Genomic DNA, 19,345 nt, shown 5'->3' with positions numbered 1-19,345 from the left:
TGCTCTCTGGGCCGCGGAGGGAACGAGGAGGGCGATTTTTCAACGAGCCTCTCGCGGGTCTCGCTGCCACCCTGTCCCGTGAAGCCCCCGGGCCGGTGCCGCGCACGCGCGGCCGTGTGGGGGGAGAGGGGCGGGGAGGGAGTGGTGCCGTAAAGCGCGGGCGATGTCGGGGCTGGCGGGCTTGGCGGCGCCGGTGGCCTTCGAGAAGCGGCTCCTGGTGACGGGCGGCGCCGGCTTCATGTGAGGGAGGGAGTGGGAGTGGGAGTGGGAGTGCTGCTCCGCCCCGGCTCCTGCCGGCGGGCACCGCGGAGACGCGACGGGCCCGAGTCCCGCCGTGCCCGCTCCCTTGTGCTCGGCCTCCGCCGGGATTGTGGCTGTACAGGGAAGGGCAGCGGAGCTGGCGAAGGGTCTGGAGCGCAAGTCCTCTGAGAAACAGCGGAGGGAGCTGGGGGTGTCTAGTCTGGAGAAGAGGAGGCTCAGGGGAGACCTTATCGCTCTCTACAACTGCCTGAAAGGAGGTTGTAGCCGGGAGGGGATCGGCCTCTTCTCCCAGGCAGCTAGCGACAGGATGAGAGGGCTTCGCCTCAAGCTGCGCCGGGGAGGTTCAGGTTGGACATCAGCAGGAACTTCTTCACAGAAAAAGTCATTGGGTATTGGAATGGGCTGCTCAGGGAGGTGGTGGAGCCACTGTCCTTGGAGGTGTCCAAGAAATGAGTGGATGTGGCACTCAGTGCCACAGTGCAGTTGACAAGGTGGTGATTGGTCATAGGTTGGACTTGATGATCTCAGAGGTCTTTTCCAACCTGAAGGATTGCGTGTGATTCTGTGGGTTGGAGGTCACAGTGCTTTGAGGCAGCTGCGATTTCCCGTGTCAGCCCCACAGTGGTGTTGGCTCTGCTGGAGTCAGAAAGACGTCTCGTCTCTCTTAAGCTTGAGCCTGTCAGTGAGCTTGGAGTCAGAAGCTGTGAGAGGATTAGATTTCTGTGTGTGAGTAACCCCCGCTAAACCTGAGCCCTTGGGCTGAGCTTCTTGTACACAAGAGACTGTGCCGAGGAGGAAATGCCACCTGGTTGTCTGGCTTGTCACTTCTGGTTGAGCTGAGTGATGGGAGTCAGTATGATGGGTTAGGAGAGCTGACTTTGGTTCTCCCTGATGCCTAATGTACAAACTAGAGAGTGTAAAAGTATTTTAGAATGGCAGTTGAAGCATAGCATTTAACAGTTTGTGAGGTTTTTTTAATGTGGTGGTGAGGAATGCTGATTTCTTTCATTATAGCATGAATTTTATTCTGATTTTTAGTTTCTTAACAGTATGCAGTTATGTATACAATATAGTAGAATAATATACAGAGTATATGTTAGAGTAATGTTGATGTATCTTATATATTTGAATTCCTTCTTCACCTCTCTTGAGTATAGCCCCTTCTTCCCTTAAGGACTTTTGATATCGCTGAACTTATTTGTAATTTGTCATCTCTTTGTTACCTTAAAGCTGAGTGTATAATTGTAAAATATGTTTTTCTTCTATCCTGCAGTGCTTCACATGTAGTGGTCTCTCTCGTGAAAAACTATCCAAACTATCTGATTATAAATTTAGATAAGGTAATAACTTGTTTTCTTTCTTGATATGGAAAACTGTCTTAAATGATTTTTGATGCAGACTGTAACATGTTGAAATTTATATGGTCTATTGTTAGTTACTATTTTTTGTTTGATATTCCATTTGTTCCTGTGCAAACAAAAAAAATCAACTGCTCTTCCTGTTCCCACGACAAATAATTATTTGATTAAAAAAAAAGAAAGAGGGAAGCTTTTCAAGCTCTAAACTTACCCTAAGTGCAAAAATTCTTAAATGTATCTTTTGAAGTTGTGTTTTTAAAGCTTAATCACATCTGCTTGTGAAATAGGTTTTCTTTTGAAATAAGTTTTTACTTTGTTCTTATACTTTCTACTGATTAGGTTGGGTTTGAGTTAGCTTATTTGCTTGCATGAAGCCCACTTACTGATGTTGTGTGGTTATTTCTCTTTAGCTCGACTACTGTGCAAGCTTGAAGAATCTTGAAACTGTCTCTGGGAAGGAAAACTACAAGTTTATCCAGGTGATAAAGCCTTCTCATCTAGCAACTTGACTTTTTACTGACTTTTATCCCTTTGTGTCCCAGTTAATGTGGTCTGCAGAGGTCCCCAAAGTGGAAACCACTGCTTTCATTTATGATGAAGTTGAAATTACTTCAGCTCCTTCATTGTCAGAAATGAGTCAGTGTATGTAATATGCCAATATACGTGACAGTCAGACAGACATAAGAGCATTTACTTCATCTGTTGTCATGTTAATAGCCTTTGTATTTCATCCACAGAAGTCTCTGACCATATACAGTATATTCTGTCTTTTACATGAGATAGTCTTTGAAAAGTTGGTATATTTGATTGTATCATAAAGGTATAGAATTGATAAAAGTGCATTTTTGAGATGAGTGGTTTTAGGGATGGTTGTTTCACTTTTAATATGTGCTGTGGTCAAGACAGACTTAGATGCAGCTCTTCTGTGCTTCTCTGATGCTGTCATAGACTTTGAACCTTTAAAATCTGCTGCTTGTCGTATTCCATGGTGTGCAACACACTGTTGTTATGTTTGTACTGGACATCAGGCTACGTGCTTGCTCGTGCTGCTGTTGATGCTCATAGAGTTCACAGTCATTTTGGAATGGGGTTTCATGCTAAAATTCAAGGTATACTTTTTCTTTTTAAAATGTTGGCACATTAAGTTTGTTTTCAAATAGGAGATTGATTCTGGTTTATTGCTCAGATGAGCATTCTGACTGTTGGGCTTGTATGCTGAGGTTCTTCCTCTCTACCATAAAGTCAGTGCTGATGCTGGTCTCTCTGTCTTGAGGACTGTCCAAGGCTGCAGAACATCTGAGAAGTGCATGTAGTTTAGTTTTCTGAAATAGCAACGTTGTCAGAGGTAGTATATGTACCTTATCTTTTTTCTTAGATTCAGGTGAAGTTGGGAGTTGAATTTGCCCTCACCTGTTTGGTGACCCCCAAGGGTGTTTATGTTTCTGTGACCCTACCCCTTTGTTTCAGATAAGGAATTATCTCTGAGCTATTGGGATAAAAATTGTGTGAGGGGAAAGGGACTGTCTGTATGCAGATGTGCACATATATGCAGTTTCAGCCAGACTGGCTTTTTGATTATTTTTCCTAAGGTCTTTGGCTGTTCCCACTACTATATGATATGAAATGTATGAGTGCTGTATAAAAGCCTTGTTAGCTGGATAGATATTAGCATTTAAATGCTGAGGAGAGCATGGAATTCTAGAAGACAGCCACTAAACAGTCAGATCCCTGTGTGAAGCAGGGGAACAGTAACAAGGAATGATGTGGTTATACTGCTTTTGAACTAGGGTAGGAATGCCGTGTCACAAAACTTACACGAGTATAAATAATTTCAACCTTTCAGTGTGTTTAGCTTTTTTTTTTTTGTTTTGTGTTTTGGTGCATGTATGTTTTTGTTTTGTGGTTTTTTTGAGTGTGGGTTTTTGTTTGTTTGTTTTTAGGGACAGTTGGTCACAGCTTAACATACAATTGATATGCAACCAAGCCGTTTGCACAGACAGGAAAAAGTACCCTTAAAAAAATAATCTCAGATGTGCAACTCCTTTGATTAGAAATATAACACTGTTACTGACCTTAGGAGACAGCAAGAAGGATATACGCTCCAGTGGTATTTTAAAAGGAAGCCTGTTTTGGAAAGTAGAGAAGTAAAAGTTCAGTAAATTTGCATCAGGGGCTGTGTAAAAGATAAATTTTTATCACAATTTTTGTTGTTGCTCATCACAGATGTAGTAAGCTTTAATTTCAGTTTAAAAAAAAAATCAGTAATTGTAGCCATTTAGTTCAGAATAATGTATGAGCCTGAAGTGTATTTACTGGAGTGTATCACTTTTATTCAGGGATAAGAAGTAGGGAAATCAGTTCACCTTCCTCCCATTTTTGACATAGAATACTTCTTTGAGGCTGTTGTTCAGAACTGTTACTTGAGAACTTCTTGAAACATAGATACATTTGAACTATTTTTAGTTACTTGCCTTGTTTTTGAAAATACAAAAGTCTTCTTCCACGAGACACCTGTTCTCATGTACTGTCTTGTTTAAGTTGAGCCAACAGGTAAATATCAAAAGGTTTTCCTCAGCTTGCATTTACCTTTAACAGGTGCTGGTTCTGGTGTCAAATTAAAGAATAGTTTTTGTGTCGATGCCTGTCTCTTTTTTGGTAAATATATCAATTAAAAAATAAATTACTGTAACAGCCAACAAAAAGCAGAATCCTCGCAAGACATCCAGCCATCTCTTTTGACAGAAGCAGAAATCAGCTTCACCACTAGATGTCCCTGTCTGCTTGGCCAGACTCCAGTAACTCTTACTTGATCTGAGAACTTGGCATTTCAGCCTCAGTGTTGAAGTTCCTCAGTATATTGCTGTTTGTGTGTGTTTTGGGGAACGTTGCTGTTTCTCATGTTAATAGTAATAAGTTTCCTGAAATAAGTTTTGTTGAAGATGTTTCTCAAAATGGGTAAAATTTTATATCTGGTCTTATTTTAGACATGGAATTGATAAATTGCCCAAAACTCAGTTGGTTGTTGGTGTTTATATCCTGTACTCGCTTTGTAATGATTTCTTATATGACACCTGATATAAATGAGACTGTTTTCTGTCAAAAATGATTTTCTGATTTTTTTTTTTTTAGGGAGATATTTGTGATCCTGATTTTATAAAACAGCTCTTTGAAACTGAGAAAATAGATATAGTCCTTCATTTTGCAGCCCAAACACATGTAGGTGAGCATTGCTACATGTTTTCGTATTATTTTCCATGGCTATATCTGCTTGAAATATATACTGATATTTTTTGTCTTTTCACTTCATGTAAACTAATGATCCAGTTTGTATCTGCAAACTACATGGTTCACTGTCTGGTGGCTTTTTTAACTTAAAGGCGTTCATGGCCTTGAGTTCAAAAGTGCTTCATCTGACTGTTGTCTGTTTTCATTGCACATAAATAGTAATGCCCCCCTCCCCCCTTTTTACTTGCATTACATTTTTAAATTCCATTTAGACTCACATGTAACTGACAGTGTACTGATGGAGCCATAAAGGCAATGAAGAGAGAGTTTGTACATGGTCTTAAGTTTTTACTTGATTGGCTCCAACCTCACGTGAAAAAACACAGTGTGGAAGCTGAAGGATTAGGCTTAAGTCCCGTCGCAGTCCTACCTCAGTTCTAGAGAGAATGAATTATACTCAAAAGTGCCTGTTTCAGATTGCTGCTTTTCGGTATCACTGTTATGAAGAACAATCCCTGCTATACTCCTTTTCATCATGAGAAGAAATCTTCAAAGAATTCCCCAGGAAAGTGCTTCTTGAAATTGTCAGATTTGATATGCACAAAGTCATTAGGTCAGTGGGACAATTAGAATTAGAGCAGGTGCTGGTTAATTACAGTACTAGGTATGTATTACTCCATCTTACAACTGTCTTTGAATGACACTTTTCTTACTGAGTTTAACCTTTCCTGGTGAAAAAGGAAGTAGTTATGTTTAAATAAAGTTAGATAATGCTATTTTAGGTTAAAAAGTCCACAACCAACAAGCTTTTGCTCCTGCCTCCAACCTTTTGTTGAAAGCAAGGATTTTTGTCTTCAAGTAAGTGTAGAAAGTCCCTGTATTTAATAATGGCCTTGCTATCTGACAAGTCTATATTTCAGCCTCTAATATTATTCAGTAGGCACCAATAGCCCTGTGTTGCCAAAATTTAATCAGAATTGTTTGAATTTTTTTATGTAGATCTTTCATTTTGGCATGCCCTGGAGTTCACCTATGTGAACGTTTATGGCACTAATGTGCTGGTTGCTGCTGCACATGAAGCCAATGTAGAGAAGTTTGTCTATGTTAGTACAGATGAAGTATATGGAGGTAGCACTGATGAGGTAAGTTTGAAAGTGCATGAGGGTTTTCCTAGCTTTACTTGCTTTTAATAGTGAAAACAAACTGAGTCTAACTTTCCTTGGCCTCTGTAAATGTGCGACTTTCAAGCTGTTTCTGACAGTACTGGGACATGTAAATAAACATGGGTTACTTCTAGAAAGCTGAGTATCAAAATTGTCCTGATTTTTTTTTTTGTACTGTGTTTTATATTGAATGTGTATTACCTAAAGCAGTGAGGTTGGGGTCATTAATGACCTGAATACTCCTCAGAAATAGTATCAAAGAGTCTATTATACATTGGACTATTCATGAGACTTCAGTAATGTGCACAGTTTGACAGCTGGGGAACAGCTTTTATACTCTAGCTAAAATGCTAACAGAACTGTAGGTAGTGACAATTCAGACAGGAAAAAAATTCCTGTATTCCTATAATAAATATTCAGATGCTTATTGTTGTTCTATGAAAATCTTTGATTTCTGACAATTTATGCCTGACCTTAATTCAGGAAATATAATTTAGCTCAGTAAAAAGGCAAAATATGCGTGTTCGTATTTTTAAAGGCATAAATAACAGTCAAGGAGCCTTGTGCCATAGTCCATGAAAATATTAATGTAGTTGAAAAAATCCTATGCACTTTCTTATTGTCACAATGTCTTTTTCAGTTCCTTCAACACAACTTCCATCAGTAGACTTTAATGATACCCAAGGACAATGTTTTCTTGCAAGTAGACCAGTAGTTTGGCTGATACCTTCAAGTGAACTTTTTCTGCCTCTGGGCATTTGAAAAGAGCACTTTAATCTTTGTGAATCACACTAGAAATTGTTGTAGAGTTTTTTTTGAAGGGAGGAAGTCCAGTTAATTTCAGAGGCAAAAGGCAGACAAGAACAGTAAGTCTTTTAATCATGTTAAGGTGATTGTTACAAGTCACACTTCATGTAATATCCCTCCTTCTTTTGTTTTGGGTTGGTTTGCTTTTTTTCCTTCCAGGTAAGAAGTAGACTGAAGTGGCAAGATAACCTGGAAGCTACCTGTTTTGCAAGTGGTTGGAATTGTTGAAGCTTTGCTTTGGAGGCTTTTGGGTTGCAATTCTACATTTCTCACAGAAATAAAATTTATAGAGAAGTTTAAGAAAAGACTCTTTAATTTAGGTCAATTTGCTAGTGGTGGTGCAATGGCACTCTGAGGCAATATGAACGTGAAAAGGATTGAGCCTCCCTGTAGCAAGGAATTTATTGTTTAACAAGATAAAAATCTAAGGACCTGCTACTTTGAGGTACTCTGCTAGAAGTACAAAAATATTACTGCTGGTGATCTGGCTGCCTCCCATGTTTGATAAATAGACTGTCTTTAGCTGTGGACTTTGTCAGACTGATGTACTTGGATATTTAGGGATTTTTCTTTTGTAACTTTAAAGTTTATCTGGGCAAAAGAAACAGAGTAATGCAATTTTTTTTTTTTTTTCATTTTAGGAATTTGATGAATCTTCACCAAAACGTCCAACAAATCCCTATGCCTCCTCTAAAGCAGCTGCAGAGTGTTTTGTTCAGTCTTACTGGGAAAGGTACCAAGTAAGTTGATGGAAGCTTTAAAAATTCTGAAGCCTATAGTTAAGTGTCTGTATTAAGTGTAAAAGGGTATAAAAAACCCCCAGTGCTAGTCCTCACAGTGCCTTCTCTTTCCTTACTGTTAGTCCTCTAGTTTGGATGCATTGGAGAATGTCCACCAATAAATAAGTGGTAGAGATACACTGCTGTACAGAGGGGAAAGGTCAGATGTGTTTAACTTTTGTTTTTTAAAATCTGAACTGTATTATCTAAAAATATGCTTTGATAAAATGGTCAAAGAGAACATTAGGAATTTAAAAACCACCGCTAAGCTTGAAGAAAATAAGAAAGTATTATATAGAAGTAGAACATGCAAAATTCAAATTGTATTAAGACCAAGGTCATAGTCATAGCAAAAACAGAAAGGAGAAAAAGCCCTATTAGTCAGATTTGCTTAAGCAAAAATATTTAAAATTGTCAGTGCTTTAGGCTTTTGTTCTTAATATTTCATGATGGTTTTGATATAAAGTGGACATGAATAGGATGTTAATGACTGGGAAACATCATCTTGGAATAGGTAGGAGTAAGCCAGTCTTCAGTCAAGCAGGTACACCTATGTAATGTCCTCTGGTGGTTCCAGAGCAAGACAGAGACTTCAAACATTTGTCGCCTGTGGTGCTTCTAACTGGCTGAGAAGGCCTGGAGGCCCTTGCTTGTTTGGGGGAAATACAGGTAGTTTAATTCAATTATGTTTGTAAAGGCTTACAGATTTTTGAATAAGCACTGTGCTTGTGTCAGTTTATGGTTTATCGAATAGCAAGCAGCTTACAGATTTTTACTGGTATATATTTTCTTGTGTAATCACATGTGTGTTTAATGCTCTCAAGTTTCCAGCTGTTATCACACGGAGCAGTAATGTTTATGGACCACATCAGTATCCAGAAAAAGTAAGTTAAACTGTGCTTTACTCTGAGCTTCAGATTTACTGTACAGTAACTCAGGGTTGCAGTGATGTTACTTTTTTCTCATATGAATGGGGTCACTTTTGAAAAAAGCACTCTTGCAACTAACATGTGATTATATATTTTGAACTCACACTAACATTTCTTACCATGAACACATCTTTTTTGGTTATCAATAAAACTTCAGTTAGGGAATTGTAGTTATTTATGTGAATTTTATGACAGTGAGTTTGTTTTGTAATTTTTCTGTTTTTCAAAGGATATCTTGGCAGGGTTCCCCTACAAATTATATTAACTCATATGTCATGTTCTGTAAATAGGAGTGTTTAATAACTAAGGTAAACATTTCAAAAGGTAAACTGTGAGTTTATATACCAGTATGTCTGGTATAGAAAGTGATGTTCTAACCTGTACAGAAAATAGGTAAGATGAGGCTTATAGCATTCAGATATGAGGGGAGAAGTAGCGCAAAGTGACTTTTCTTCGCATGTGTTTATACAGACCTTGCAGGGTAAGTATTTGAAATGGTTATTTGTGAGAGGGAGCTGCCTTTTTAAGTCTATACCAAAATCTGCTATGCTAGTTCATGGAAATATACTGATGGAATGAAAGTGATACTCACATGTAGTGTGAAATGTAACTATATTTTGCAGTTCTACTGAGATACTTTTTAAAATTTGAATGGTTCTTTACGTTTTGTAGTGGTGGTTTCCCCCCTCCCCCCTAACTAAATTTATTTTCCCCTACCTAATTGTAGCTGGATAAGCAATGGTTTTTAAAATAAATTTTTCACTGATCTGTGACTTGGGAAATGCCTGGCAATGGGTTGCATGATTGATGGGAGTATAATCAGGGGATGTATCACTATTTGCTTGGTTTTGACTTCTATATATTCTTCCTCACATACCCCATTTCAGTTACTGCTAAGAAGACAGCACTAGGCTAGATGAATTTTTAGTTCTACCTAGTATGTCTGTTCCTATGTTTAAAGTAGTAAGTTAACAAAATTAAAATAATTTGAGTAGTTTGCTTATGGCTTTTGGGACATTATGAATGGATCTGAACTTGTAACTGAGCATAATGCTATAAATCTTTGTGCAGCAAGCTCGTGGCTGTCACTTGATCTATGTTTAGTTTCCTTGAAATTCTCTATTGGTTCCCTTCCAGTTTTAACTATTACAACAACTCTTACTTTTTGATTATAGATTTACTATAATTTGCTGGATATTTAAACCTTGTTCTGAACTGCTGGCAGTAATTATTTCTAGTTATTGCTGTGTGCAAAAAGTAAGGGAAACTTTTTTATTTTTGTAAAAATGTTACATTTTGTAACTGCCAGGAAGATGAGATTTACACTAAAATAGAGGCATCTACTCTTAAGGACCAAAAGCTTTGCAGTTTTTAAGCTTGATACATTCTTTCATTAGAGTTAATAAAACTTAAATATTTAAAGGATTTTATTAAAATAACTAATGATACTTGACTGGTGAACTCCCTTATTCTTTGCAGATTAACAACTTCTGAAATAGAAGAGTAATTTTTTTTTGTTTGATTCCTTAGGTTATTCCAAAGTTTATATCTTTGTTGCAACAGAACAGAAAATGGTAGGTAACTGGCATTTTTTGTTTGTGGTATTCGTGCTGTAACTGTGATTATAAATATGTGCTACATTTTGTAAAATGATAATTTCATAATTAAGTTATGAATTACTTATTTTAATAATAGGATTTCCTTAAAGTAAAGTATTGTCTACATATCAGCTACTGAAAGTACCTTAGGTAACATCTAACAGTAAAGCTGCTTGAAACACAGTCCAATAAATTGAACCTGTCTATTCAAGGTTTAACAAAAATTTTCTGTCTCTTCCATGTTTTAGCTGTATTCATGGTTCTGGACTTCAGAGAAGGAATTTCCTTTATGCAACTGATGTGGTAGAAGCATTCCTTACTGTCCTGAAGGAGGGGAAGCCAGGGGAAATTTATAACATTGGAACTAACTTTGAGATGTCCATTGCCCAGCTTGCTAAGGAGCTAATCCATTTAGTGAGTAAACAGTTCTGATGCTTTTCTTTACCATTTTTCTTTTCACATATTTACAATTCTTCTACAAACCTCTTGTAGCTCTGAAATAGCTCAGATTTGCAGAGTGTCTTGGAAGGTAATTGTAGCAGAATGATGTTCTACCCTTTCTGTAGTAGCTGTACTGTGTAAGTTTGCAGTACAGGCTATCCTGTGCTGGACTGCTGCATCAGTTTTCCTGACTGGGACATAGCTGGCATAATGATTAAATACCATTTAGTAGGGGTTTTTTTCATGCTGGCTGCTTTAGTTTTGATCTGAAAATGTAGCACTATTAAAGTCTAACTATTTGATTATGGATGTTTTGGCAGTGCTCAGATGAAGGAAAAGTATTGAAATTTGTTCTAGATAATTTTGGTAATTTTTGCCCAGAACAAACCCATAACAACAAAAGACCATTTCTGTTTGCAGTTTGGGTTTTCTTTTTTTTTTTCTTAACAAACCTATATCTTGTTAAGTGTATTTTTTTTAAGTGTATGTTTAGACAGTGCAAGATGTATGGGGTTGATAACTTTTTCTCTTCTTGACAGATAAAGAAGACCAGTTCAGAATCTGAAATGGAGCACTGGGTGGATTATGTCAAAGACAGGTAAGGAATATGAAGCATTTGCAGGATATCCTGGACATGCAAGATAACTTTTCCTGAAGGCTTCTGATACTCTTGCCAAATAGTTTTTTGTGGAAGTGCTTCTGCTCTGAAGGAGGGAATACTTCTGAGTGACTAAGAGCTGTTTTGCTTTCTTAATTTTCTTTTTTTTTTCTTACTAGTGGATTTGACATCTATGATCTGTACAGATCACTGTATAGAAAAACTGAATTTCTGTTTATTATTTGGATCTTTAGATCAGAGTGTATTTCTTGAAGGGGAATGTGTAATGCTAGTCTCTGTCTTCAAACTTTCTTCATACTTCTCACTACTGAAGCCTGCTCTGGGAAGAGGACAGGTTTTGCACAGCAGCTAAATCTTTTCATCGTGATAGTTTATATAGTTTATTCAGTACTTTGTATTCAACATCATTGAGTGAGATGAATTGTCTCTCGCTTAGCTTTGGTATTTTGACGTTAATGTGACTAATTCAGACTTAGAGGTACTTTATAGTAAGACCCACTCTCTACAGGTAGAAATATGTGCCTGTGGAGTGTAGTTACTTTTAGATTTCTGTCTTAAGCTGAAGCTGCTATCTCAAAAGTAGATGTAAATCTCAGAAGTGCCAAAGTTAGGGCAGTGGTAAAAATGGATAACTTTTATAGATGTGCTTTTGCTGTGTGTTTCTGTCCTTAATTTCAGGCTTGGTTTCGCTCTGTTCTTTTATCTCCATTTCTTTTCAGCAACAATGAGTCTGCTTACTTTAGATATCACTCTCTCCAGAGTGATTAGAAATGACGTGTCTGCTGATAGCAGTTAAGTATTATGGCCTTTAGAATTCTCACTTTCTGTTCACATGTGGATTGTTATCATGGCAACTGAAGTGTCTTTAATTGTACTAACTTTTTTGTTTTGAAAAGAAAGTTTTCTTCAGAATCCTGTCTGAGTATCACAGGCCTTTGAACAAATTGCCTTTGGCTCACATGATGTGACTGTTCAGTGGGTCTCAGTGTAATTCAGCCTGGCATGTTTCTTCATGTGTATTGAGCCCTGTCTACTAATGTTTAAACATAGATGGGCTTGGGAAAACTAACCACATAGGAATATATGCTTCAAAGAAGGTTGAGGTCTTATAAAAGATTCTTCAGTTAGCTAACTAATGATTATTTAATTCTGTAATGAGCGACTTGAAGGTCATAGAGGTTACTTGCTATGGAAAAATTAGTTCTGCTTCTGCTTGAGATTAGCGTATTATAGTAACAGTGAGAAGTACTTGGTTTGTGTTTGCACATGTACCTTGACTATTCAGTATGCCAGTGCCAATAATGCAGGAATGCTAGACTAGGCTACCCATCTGCCAGACTGTGGAAGTGGAAATTTGAGTAAGATACCTCTTTCTGTGTTGAATCTTGCAGCTTAGCATTCTACATATTCAGTATTACCAAGTTTGTGTAGCTACTGAGGCACTGTAATGACAACGCTTTGGAAGCCTGTGTATTTTAAATCTGAAGTATGTGTGAATTTGTGGGTTTTCAGGATGAAAAATGTAAATGCTAGTATTAGAAAACACTGGCTTTGCGTTGCAAATGCACTGACTTGCACAATTGCGTTGGCAGTGATTTGAGTTTTGCATTCATTTCTGTGCCAATAAAATATTAATTCATATTTATTCTAGTCAATTCCAAGTAGCTGACTGTACAAACTGAATTGTATTGTAGCTTCACTCAGCTGCCATGTATTTTTTGAAGGCAATGCAATCTGTTCATGTTGATGGGAATTTTTGAAATTGAAGCATACCTAATATTCCTTTGAAGACTGTGAAGTACTGCATCTCTAATTAATGAAGTCTAATCAAATTGTTTTCTGTATGCATTTTGTACTTCATCAGGCCTACAAATGACCTGAGATATCCAATGAATTCAGAAAAGATGCACAACTTAGGATGGAGACCTAAAGTGCCTTGGAAAGAAGGAATAAAGAAAACAAGTAGGACTGACGGCTTTTACACTGATATAGAAGTGATAGGAGGAGGGAGGGCGGAAGGGAGGGCGAAATGGGTATATAGGTTAGTTAATGAGAAGCTAAAGATACAGAATTTAACACTTAAATTTTACATAGACTTGTCTGCTTTTTATTTAAAATTTACATGATTTAAAAATAAAAGTTTAATCCCTTTTTAGTGCTAGAATAAGTCTTGCATGAAGAACTTATAAAATTTAAACTAGATTTTTATAGTATTATAGGTTAAAGTTTTGCATAATGAACTGTTAGCATGTTGTTAGTCTTATGATGTCTGTGGAATATTTGAACTTCCCTGTTATCTCTGGTCAGCTTGACTCATCAATGTTCTCTCCATACTAGTTGAATGGTACAAAGAAAACTTTCACAACTGGAAAAACTCGGAGAAAGCTTTGGAGCCTTTTCCTGTGACAGAGCCATTTGCACAGCTCAGTGGTCCATAGGGTGGTGCAGAATCTGAAGGAGTTTTTTCTACCTCATACGGTCTTTTCTTCAAAACCTGCAATCAAGTGGCTGCACTGGAGTCTGAATGTTTTCAAGATACATGGCATGAGTACAGAGCTACGGTGTGGCACAACTTTGGAATGGTTTTAGCTTTTGGTGCAATACTCTATTCTCACTAGGTATCGATTTTAAAGACCTGCACGGAGTGAAGCATATTTATAATGCTATAAAGTAGTGTAACTGAAGTAAAATCTGCCTTATTAACTAAAATAATTAATTGAAACTATAGCTTTGGGACTTTCTGTTAGATTCGTTTTAGTTGTGGAATCATTCATCTGTATTAGTTTGTTTTTATGGTGTAATATTTTTGTCACTTCAAAGAGGTTTTATTTTTAATCGAGGGGAGAAATGTTATATTTTTTTTTTTGCGAATTGAAATGAGTTGATAAAATCTAGACATGGCACCTGTATTTTTCCATCCATTTCTCTTTGGTGCAGTATTAACTTCTGTAGGTGGCTGATTAAACTGTTACCTACTGTATAACTTTAAATGCCCCTTTTTAAGGAGAGCAAAGGGGAAAGGTGTCAAAAAGTAGTAGGTGTTCTTGCTGAGATTTCCAGAAGCATTTTCTTAAATTTTGTCCTTTTTTTAGTCTCTTACTGTCTTTTACATGTTAATTTCCTTTTTGTAAATGTAATTGTAACAAACTTGAAATACTGGAACACAGTTAACATTCCAGTGATATTATGTCCTGTGATATGAAGGTTATTTATGGAGAAAATGTTTTTAAATATTTCTTTTTCTGTGAATTGTGGGTTGGCAGACTTTATTCAATGCAGTGTTTTCACAATTTTTTTTTCCTGTAACATTTTAAAGATAAAACAATATTTGAATTTTAATGTAAAATTTGGAAAAAAACATCAATTCTAGAAATATGTCAGTGAATCTTTTTCTAAGTTGATTTAGTAATAAAAGTCATGGCGTAACCGGTTTCTTTTAATTAAGAAAAACATGCTGTAAATATGGATGGTGGGTTTTTTAAAAGAATATTTCTTAGCTCTTCTTTTATCCTGAAAAAATTCTGTTTTGATATTAAAAAAATTACTTTTTTTTCTTTGAGGTGGTGTGGCAGATAACAAAAGAGACCACTCTTCTTGGTTTTATCACTTGAACTTCTGTACTTGGCACAGTCCCAGATCCTTCTGTGGCCCCTGGGTAGAGCTTCAAGAAGCGTAGGACTGGGGTGCTGTGGTGTTCTCAGAAGTTGCAGTGACTTGAAAATTGTCTCAGAAACTGGGAGTTAACTCTTAAAACACAAGTGCTTCCAACATCCTCACCCCTCTTGTGTGGTGCATGGTGCTATTGATAAAATGCCACTTCTACCTAAAAAAAGGCTGTTTCTGGGTTTACCATAGTGCCAAGTGTGTGTTCTAAAGTCTAGGAGTGTGGTTTTGAAGGTGAGTTTTCCATGATGAACTGGGATAATATTATGCTACACTTGAATTGCGTGGCAATTGTATTTTTTGGGTTTCTGATACTTGGGTTTGGAAGTCAAAGCCTCCATTTGGGAAGGACAGAAGTTACAGGAGTGTGTATTGCTCTGTTAGCATACTTGGCTTACCAGATACACTTCTATGGATGAATCACTTAAATTTCATTGTCAAATACACATTGCTGGTGACATTCAAATATTTTCCTAATTTTTATATTTTTCTTGAGGTACAGCTTCCATGCAATATGCATCCTTCCTTACAATATCCATGTTCATGTTACGTGTTCTACAAAAGCCAGCACCAGAAATAGCTGAAGTGCTGCAAGGATCTGTTTTAGCTGTATTTGTGGTTACCCTGGCAGCTGCTTTGGGTTAGATGCACACAAGTCTGTATATTTCACATCTGCTTGTACTGGAATACTGGTTGTGATGTGTTTTTAGGAGGAGAGATTACAGATTACTAAAATCTTACTATTTTAAACCTACATAAACCTTAATTTAAAATTATTTTAACCATTCAAAATTGGTTGGAACACTACAGATCAATTAACTTATAACGGTGTTACCAGAAATACACAAAAGAAAGCAGTAGGGTATGATTGGTTTATTGAATAGATCTGTTGAAAATTGTTTTGAAAATTTAGATGCTGAAGATGCAAGCTTTCATATTTATGTCACTATCCAAACAAGTGATACTACTGGGAGTGGATTTTTCAAAAGGATCAATTATTTTTAAGTGGAAGGTGTTCTGGTTTATTTAGGTTTTGAAGATTTAATCCTTCCAACTGATTGAGATTTTTGGCTCCGTATTTCTACTTTTATTTATATGTATATTAGTGTATGCATGCATATTTGAAATATGTATTTTTTTAAAACCTAGGAGGCTTTTTCTTTGAGCTACTTTCCTGTAGATCAGGTTTTCTTAGCGGGTGAGTGCTCTGGTAGGACCATTTCTTTCACAGGGAAAAGTCTTTTTCCTGTCAAAGAAAACAGCTTATTTTACCATTAACCTTCTGGCTTCTGTAGGAAGGAAGGAACAAAGGATCAACTCGTGAACCGTCACTGTGGAGAAGTGTAATGCTTTTAGGTTTTATTTTTCACTGTTTTTACTGGGAAGCATTTCTGCAGATGGCAAAGGGGGAGTGATGTGAAATACTGTGAACACTGTAGTCTTTCATTCCATTCTCTCAAGGTTTGTGTCACAGAACAAAGGCTACACCAATTAAGAAAATAAATGGAGTAAGCGTGTATGTCACTTAAATCACTAAAACTTTCTAATAGAGAAGACTGGCCTTTGGCAAGGGTTTTCTATCCAGATTCCGTCACGGTCTTGGGAAGTATTTGGGTGCAGGTGTGGATTTGCATCTCTTTTTGGGGTTACTGTTGTGAGCTGGATCAGATATTTGGGAAGCAGCTCCTGAAATCCCTTGTGCATTGGAAAAACCAACATTGCTACCCCATTATTTTGGTGTAGCACCCCGCTATTCAGTACTTCCTTGCCAGCAGCAAGTGAACAGATTTGGAAGACAGTGCAGTGGGCAGCTGAGGCAGGGCCATCTGCAGTCACAGAATCATAGGGTGGTTTGGGTTGGAAGGGACCTCAAAGACCATCTAGTTCCAGCCCCCTTACCACAGGCAGGGACACTTTCCACTGGATAAGTTTGCTCAAAGCCCCATCCAACCTGGCCTTGAACACTTCCAGGGATGTGGCATCCAGAGCTTATTCTGCAAATTGTGGCCTGTGGGGCCCTTGTTGTGTGTATTGGCTCCAGTCTGTGCAATGGAGACAACTCTTACTTTCTCCAAGGCTTTCTCTGGTCTGACCTTGGCACTTGCTTACATTTGTATGCTGATTGGCATTAAGGGTGTCACTGTGTTTGAGGCTGATCATCACTGTCATCATATGATGGACTGGAAAAAATCTTTAGTTTGTCCACCCTGTACTTTATTTGATGTTGGAGAAAGGTTGTGGGTGAAAAAAAATGTGGGCTTTTTTTTGGTGGTTTTTTTTTTTTTTTTTTGATTGAGAATGCTTCATTTTGCTAAAACTGTGTTCTTATGCTCTTTAAATAGCCATGAAATGCAAAGATCTTTCTACTTTTCAATAGGTGGAACTTTTAATACAAAACCCCTCCCATAATTCTTTCTGGGGACAAGATGACTCTTAAATATACTATATCTGGGACTGAATTGTCCTACTCTTTTGTTTCATTTTGTTTTGCATTACCTGTAGTTTTTATTTCCATTTCCATTTCACCTGGCAAAACAAAGGTTTCTAAAAATAATAAAAATCATAATAACCCATTGGTCCATAGTACCTCTGTTGTGGTAATGTATGAAAACTCTTAAATCAATAGTGTTTTGACTTCTAAGCATGCTGTGACACATTTGGAGCTTATCTGCAGCAAAGATCACAAGATTGTGTTAACTGCATCAGTGGGAGACACACTTGTTAAGGGATTACATTCATAATTTCTCAGCAAAACAATCATTGCCAGTGGCAATGGAAAATCATGAGAAGACGAGATTTTGTATCAGTATGTTGTTTGCACACCTCTTTAGTACAATGGTGTGGGTGGTATTTTTAACCTCTCCCTAACTGAAATTTTTTTCTTGACTGAGAGTTTTTGTTCTCAGTCATGAAACTGCTGGCCTAGTCCTCAGCCTTTTTACTTCCGTAAATAGGTCTTTGACTTTTGAAAATATATCAGCTCCTGAAGAACAGTATTTGCTCACAAAAGACTTCCCAACAGTGGAACAACTTGAGGAAAAATACACTCTGAAAATAAAAGGAAATAGAGGGGTCTATGTCAATGAATATTCGTATGGCTGGCTTGGGAAGAGGCTGGTTTTTCCCCACCTGAAAAAGGAGGAATTTGTTAAACTCCTTTATTATTGTGGAAGAGAGAGAGGTAAAGAAAAAGTTTTAGTGTTTTTGTTTTGTTGGGTTTTTTTGTGTGTTTTGTTTTGTTTTTAACCAACACGAGGGAGCAGCAGTGAACAGTCTTGCAAAGCAGCCTCTCCCTACACAGCGTGCAGGGAGCATGAATAGAGGATGCTGTCACGGGTAGCTCTTTCCGGAGCCACGGGATGTGCAAATAAACACAAACTTGGGAGGTGAGCATCCAGTACCAGGGCGGGCTGCACCGTTGAGGGCACTTGGGTATATCCCTTGCCTTTAGCTTGTAGCAAAAGGAGTGTTACAGCAGTTGCTTGTTGAAATAAATGCTTAATCAACGATGTGAGGATAAACTATTTTTTCTTATAACTGCGCTTAGGATTTGTGATTTATGCAGACACATGGAGTTTCTCCTGTGGAACATGCAGCTCCCAGCAAGACCATGGAAAAATGGGGGTGCAGGTACCCCTTGTATTCCCATATATTTGTGATACGTCATCTCTGCAAAGAATTTGTCAGGCTTCAAAATAAAGTCCCTGAAAACTGAAGCTAAAATAATGCTAATTTAACGCTCCTAAATCCACCAGAATGTTGTCGTTTCTTTTACCCTCCCAAATAACCCAGGGAGCCAAAGCCAAAATACCATTATCCTGATAGCAAACACGTGTAGGTTATGTGTGGTGCTTAGATGCATACAGGTACTTTTGTGTTAGTGCTGCATTTTAATTTGGCTTACGGCATAATTTTGTTTGCAAAGGCTCTTCATCCATTCGTTCGTGCCATCCAGCACCTCTCTGTTTTATTTAAACCACCAAGTACGGAGCTAAGCCGGGTGACGGGTGGGAAAGAACAAATTAGTGCTATCACGCGAGAAGCGGCAGCACGGCAGCCGAAATAGCTCAGTTGGGAGAGCGTTAGACTGAAGATCTAAAGGTCCCTGGTTCGATCCCGGGTTTCGGCAAAAGCGCCTCCCTTTTTCTTCCTTCTCCCCCCGATCGGGAGGTGGCGAGCGGGTGCTGCTGCTGTGGCCGCCCCGCCGGCTCTGCTCCCGGGGCCCCTGGAGAGCCTGGGAATCAACCCTTTGCTGAGCCGATACCGAGCGTGTTGCTCATGACGAACCGTTCCCTGCCTTCTAGTTTCCTGTTTTAGCTCTTTTAAGTTTATCTTTTTTATTAGGGATGGAAAAACAAAGCAGCAAGCTTCATTCACGGTCCCTCCTCTGCCCCTCGCCATCTCCCACTGTCGATGGATGACGGGAGGGAAGAGAGAAGAGAAAGTGAAACCTTGATGAGGAGCGGGATGACTGGGAGGGTAGAGACAGGGAGCGAGGGAGT

The 19,345-nt window shown here is 38.1% G+C and overlaps 1 protein-coding gene and 1 non-coding gene across 4 annotated transcripts; both read left to right on the top strand.

Annotated features, from left to right (window-relative positions):
• Positions 1 to 124: 124 nt before the first annotated feature.
• TGDS (TDP-glucose 4,6-dehydratase) lies at positions 125 to 14,606 on the top strand. 3 transcript variants are annotated; one of them, XR_007631001.1, is made up of 13 exons: positions 142 to 240; positions 1,535 to 1,601; positions 2,030 to 2,098; positions 4,749 to 4,839; positions 5,844 to 5,986; positions 7,456 to 7,554; positions 8,418 to 8,477; positions 10,053 to 10,096; positions 10,369 to 10,534; positions 11,101 to 11,159; positions 11,900 to 11,972; positions 13,045 to 13,142; positions 13,518 to 13,532. XR_007631001.1 is itself a non-coding variant. In XM_050333283.1 (12 exons), exons 1-12 carry the CDS (start codon positions 164 to 166, stop codon positions 13,616 to 13,618), a joined length of 1,074 nt encoding a protein of 357 aa, XP_050189240.1. In that variant the 5' UTR covers positions 125 to 163; the 3' UTR covers positions 13,619 to 14,606. The 3 variants fall into 3 exon arrangements, 2 of the variants coding, with proteins under 2 accessions (XP_050189240.1, XP_050189239.1); XM_050333283.1 differs by lacking the exon at positions 11,900 to 11,972 and having other exon boundaries at positions 125 to 240; positions 13,518 to 14,606; XM_050333282.1 differs by lacking the exon at positions 13,518 to 13,532 and having other exon boundaries at positions 11,900 to 11,971.
• Positions 14,607 to 18,899: 4,293 nt separating this feature from the next.
• Positions 18,900 to 18,972, top strand: TRNAF-GAA (transfer RNA phenylalanine (anticodon GAA)). The gene has a single exon. It is a non-coding gene; the product is annotated as a tRNA-Phe (tRNA).
• The last annotated feature ends 373 nt before the right edge of the window (positions 18,973 to 19,345 follow it).

The sequence above is a fragment of the Myiozetetes cayanensis genome, unplaced genomic scaffold (genome assembly GCF_022539395.1).
Source record: "Myiozetetes cayanensis isolate MyiCay16 unplaced genomic scaffold, myiCay2020 scf5-8, whole genome shotgun sequence".
NCBI lineage: Eukaryota > Metazoa > Chordata > Aves > Passeriformes > Tyrannidae > Myiozetetes > Myiozetetes cayanensis.
This window is presented reverse-complemented; position numbering and strand designations above follow the sequence as displayed.

What these genes read in the sequence shown, in the direction of transcription:
- TGDS (XM_050333283.1), top strand. Translation starts at nt 164, where the DNA reads ATGTCGGGGCTGGCGGGCTTGGCGGCGCCGGTGGCCTTCGAGAAGCGG. An exon ending in ATGGAGGTAGCACTGATGAG is followed by an intron (nt 5,987 to 7,455) that starts GTAAGTTTGAAA and finishes TTTTCATTTTAG; the next exon opens with GAATTTGATGAATCTTCACC. An exon ending in AGAAGGAATAAAGAAAACAA is followed by an intron (nt 13,143 to 13,517) that starts GTAGGACTGACG and finishes TCTCCATACTAG; the next exon opens with TTGAATGGTACAAAGAAAAC.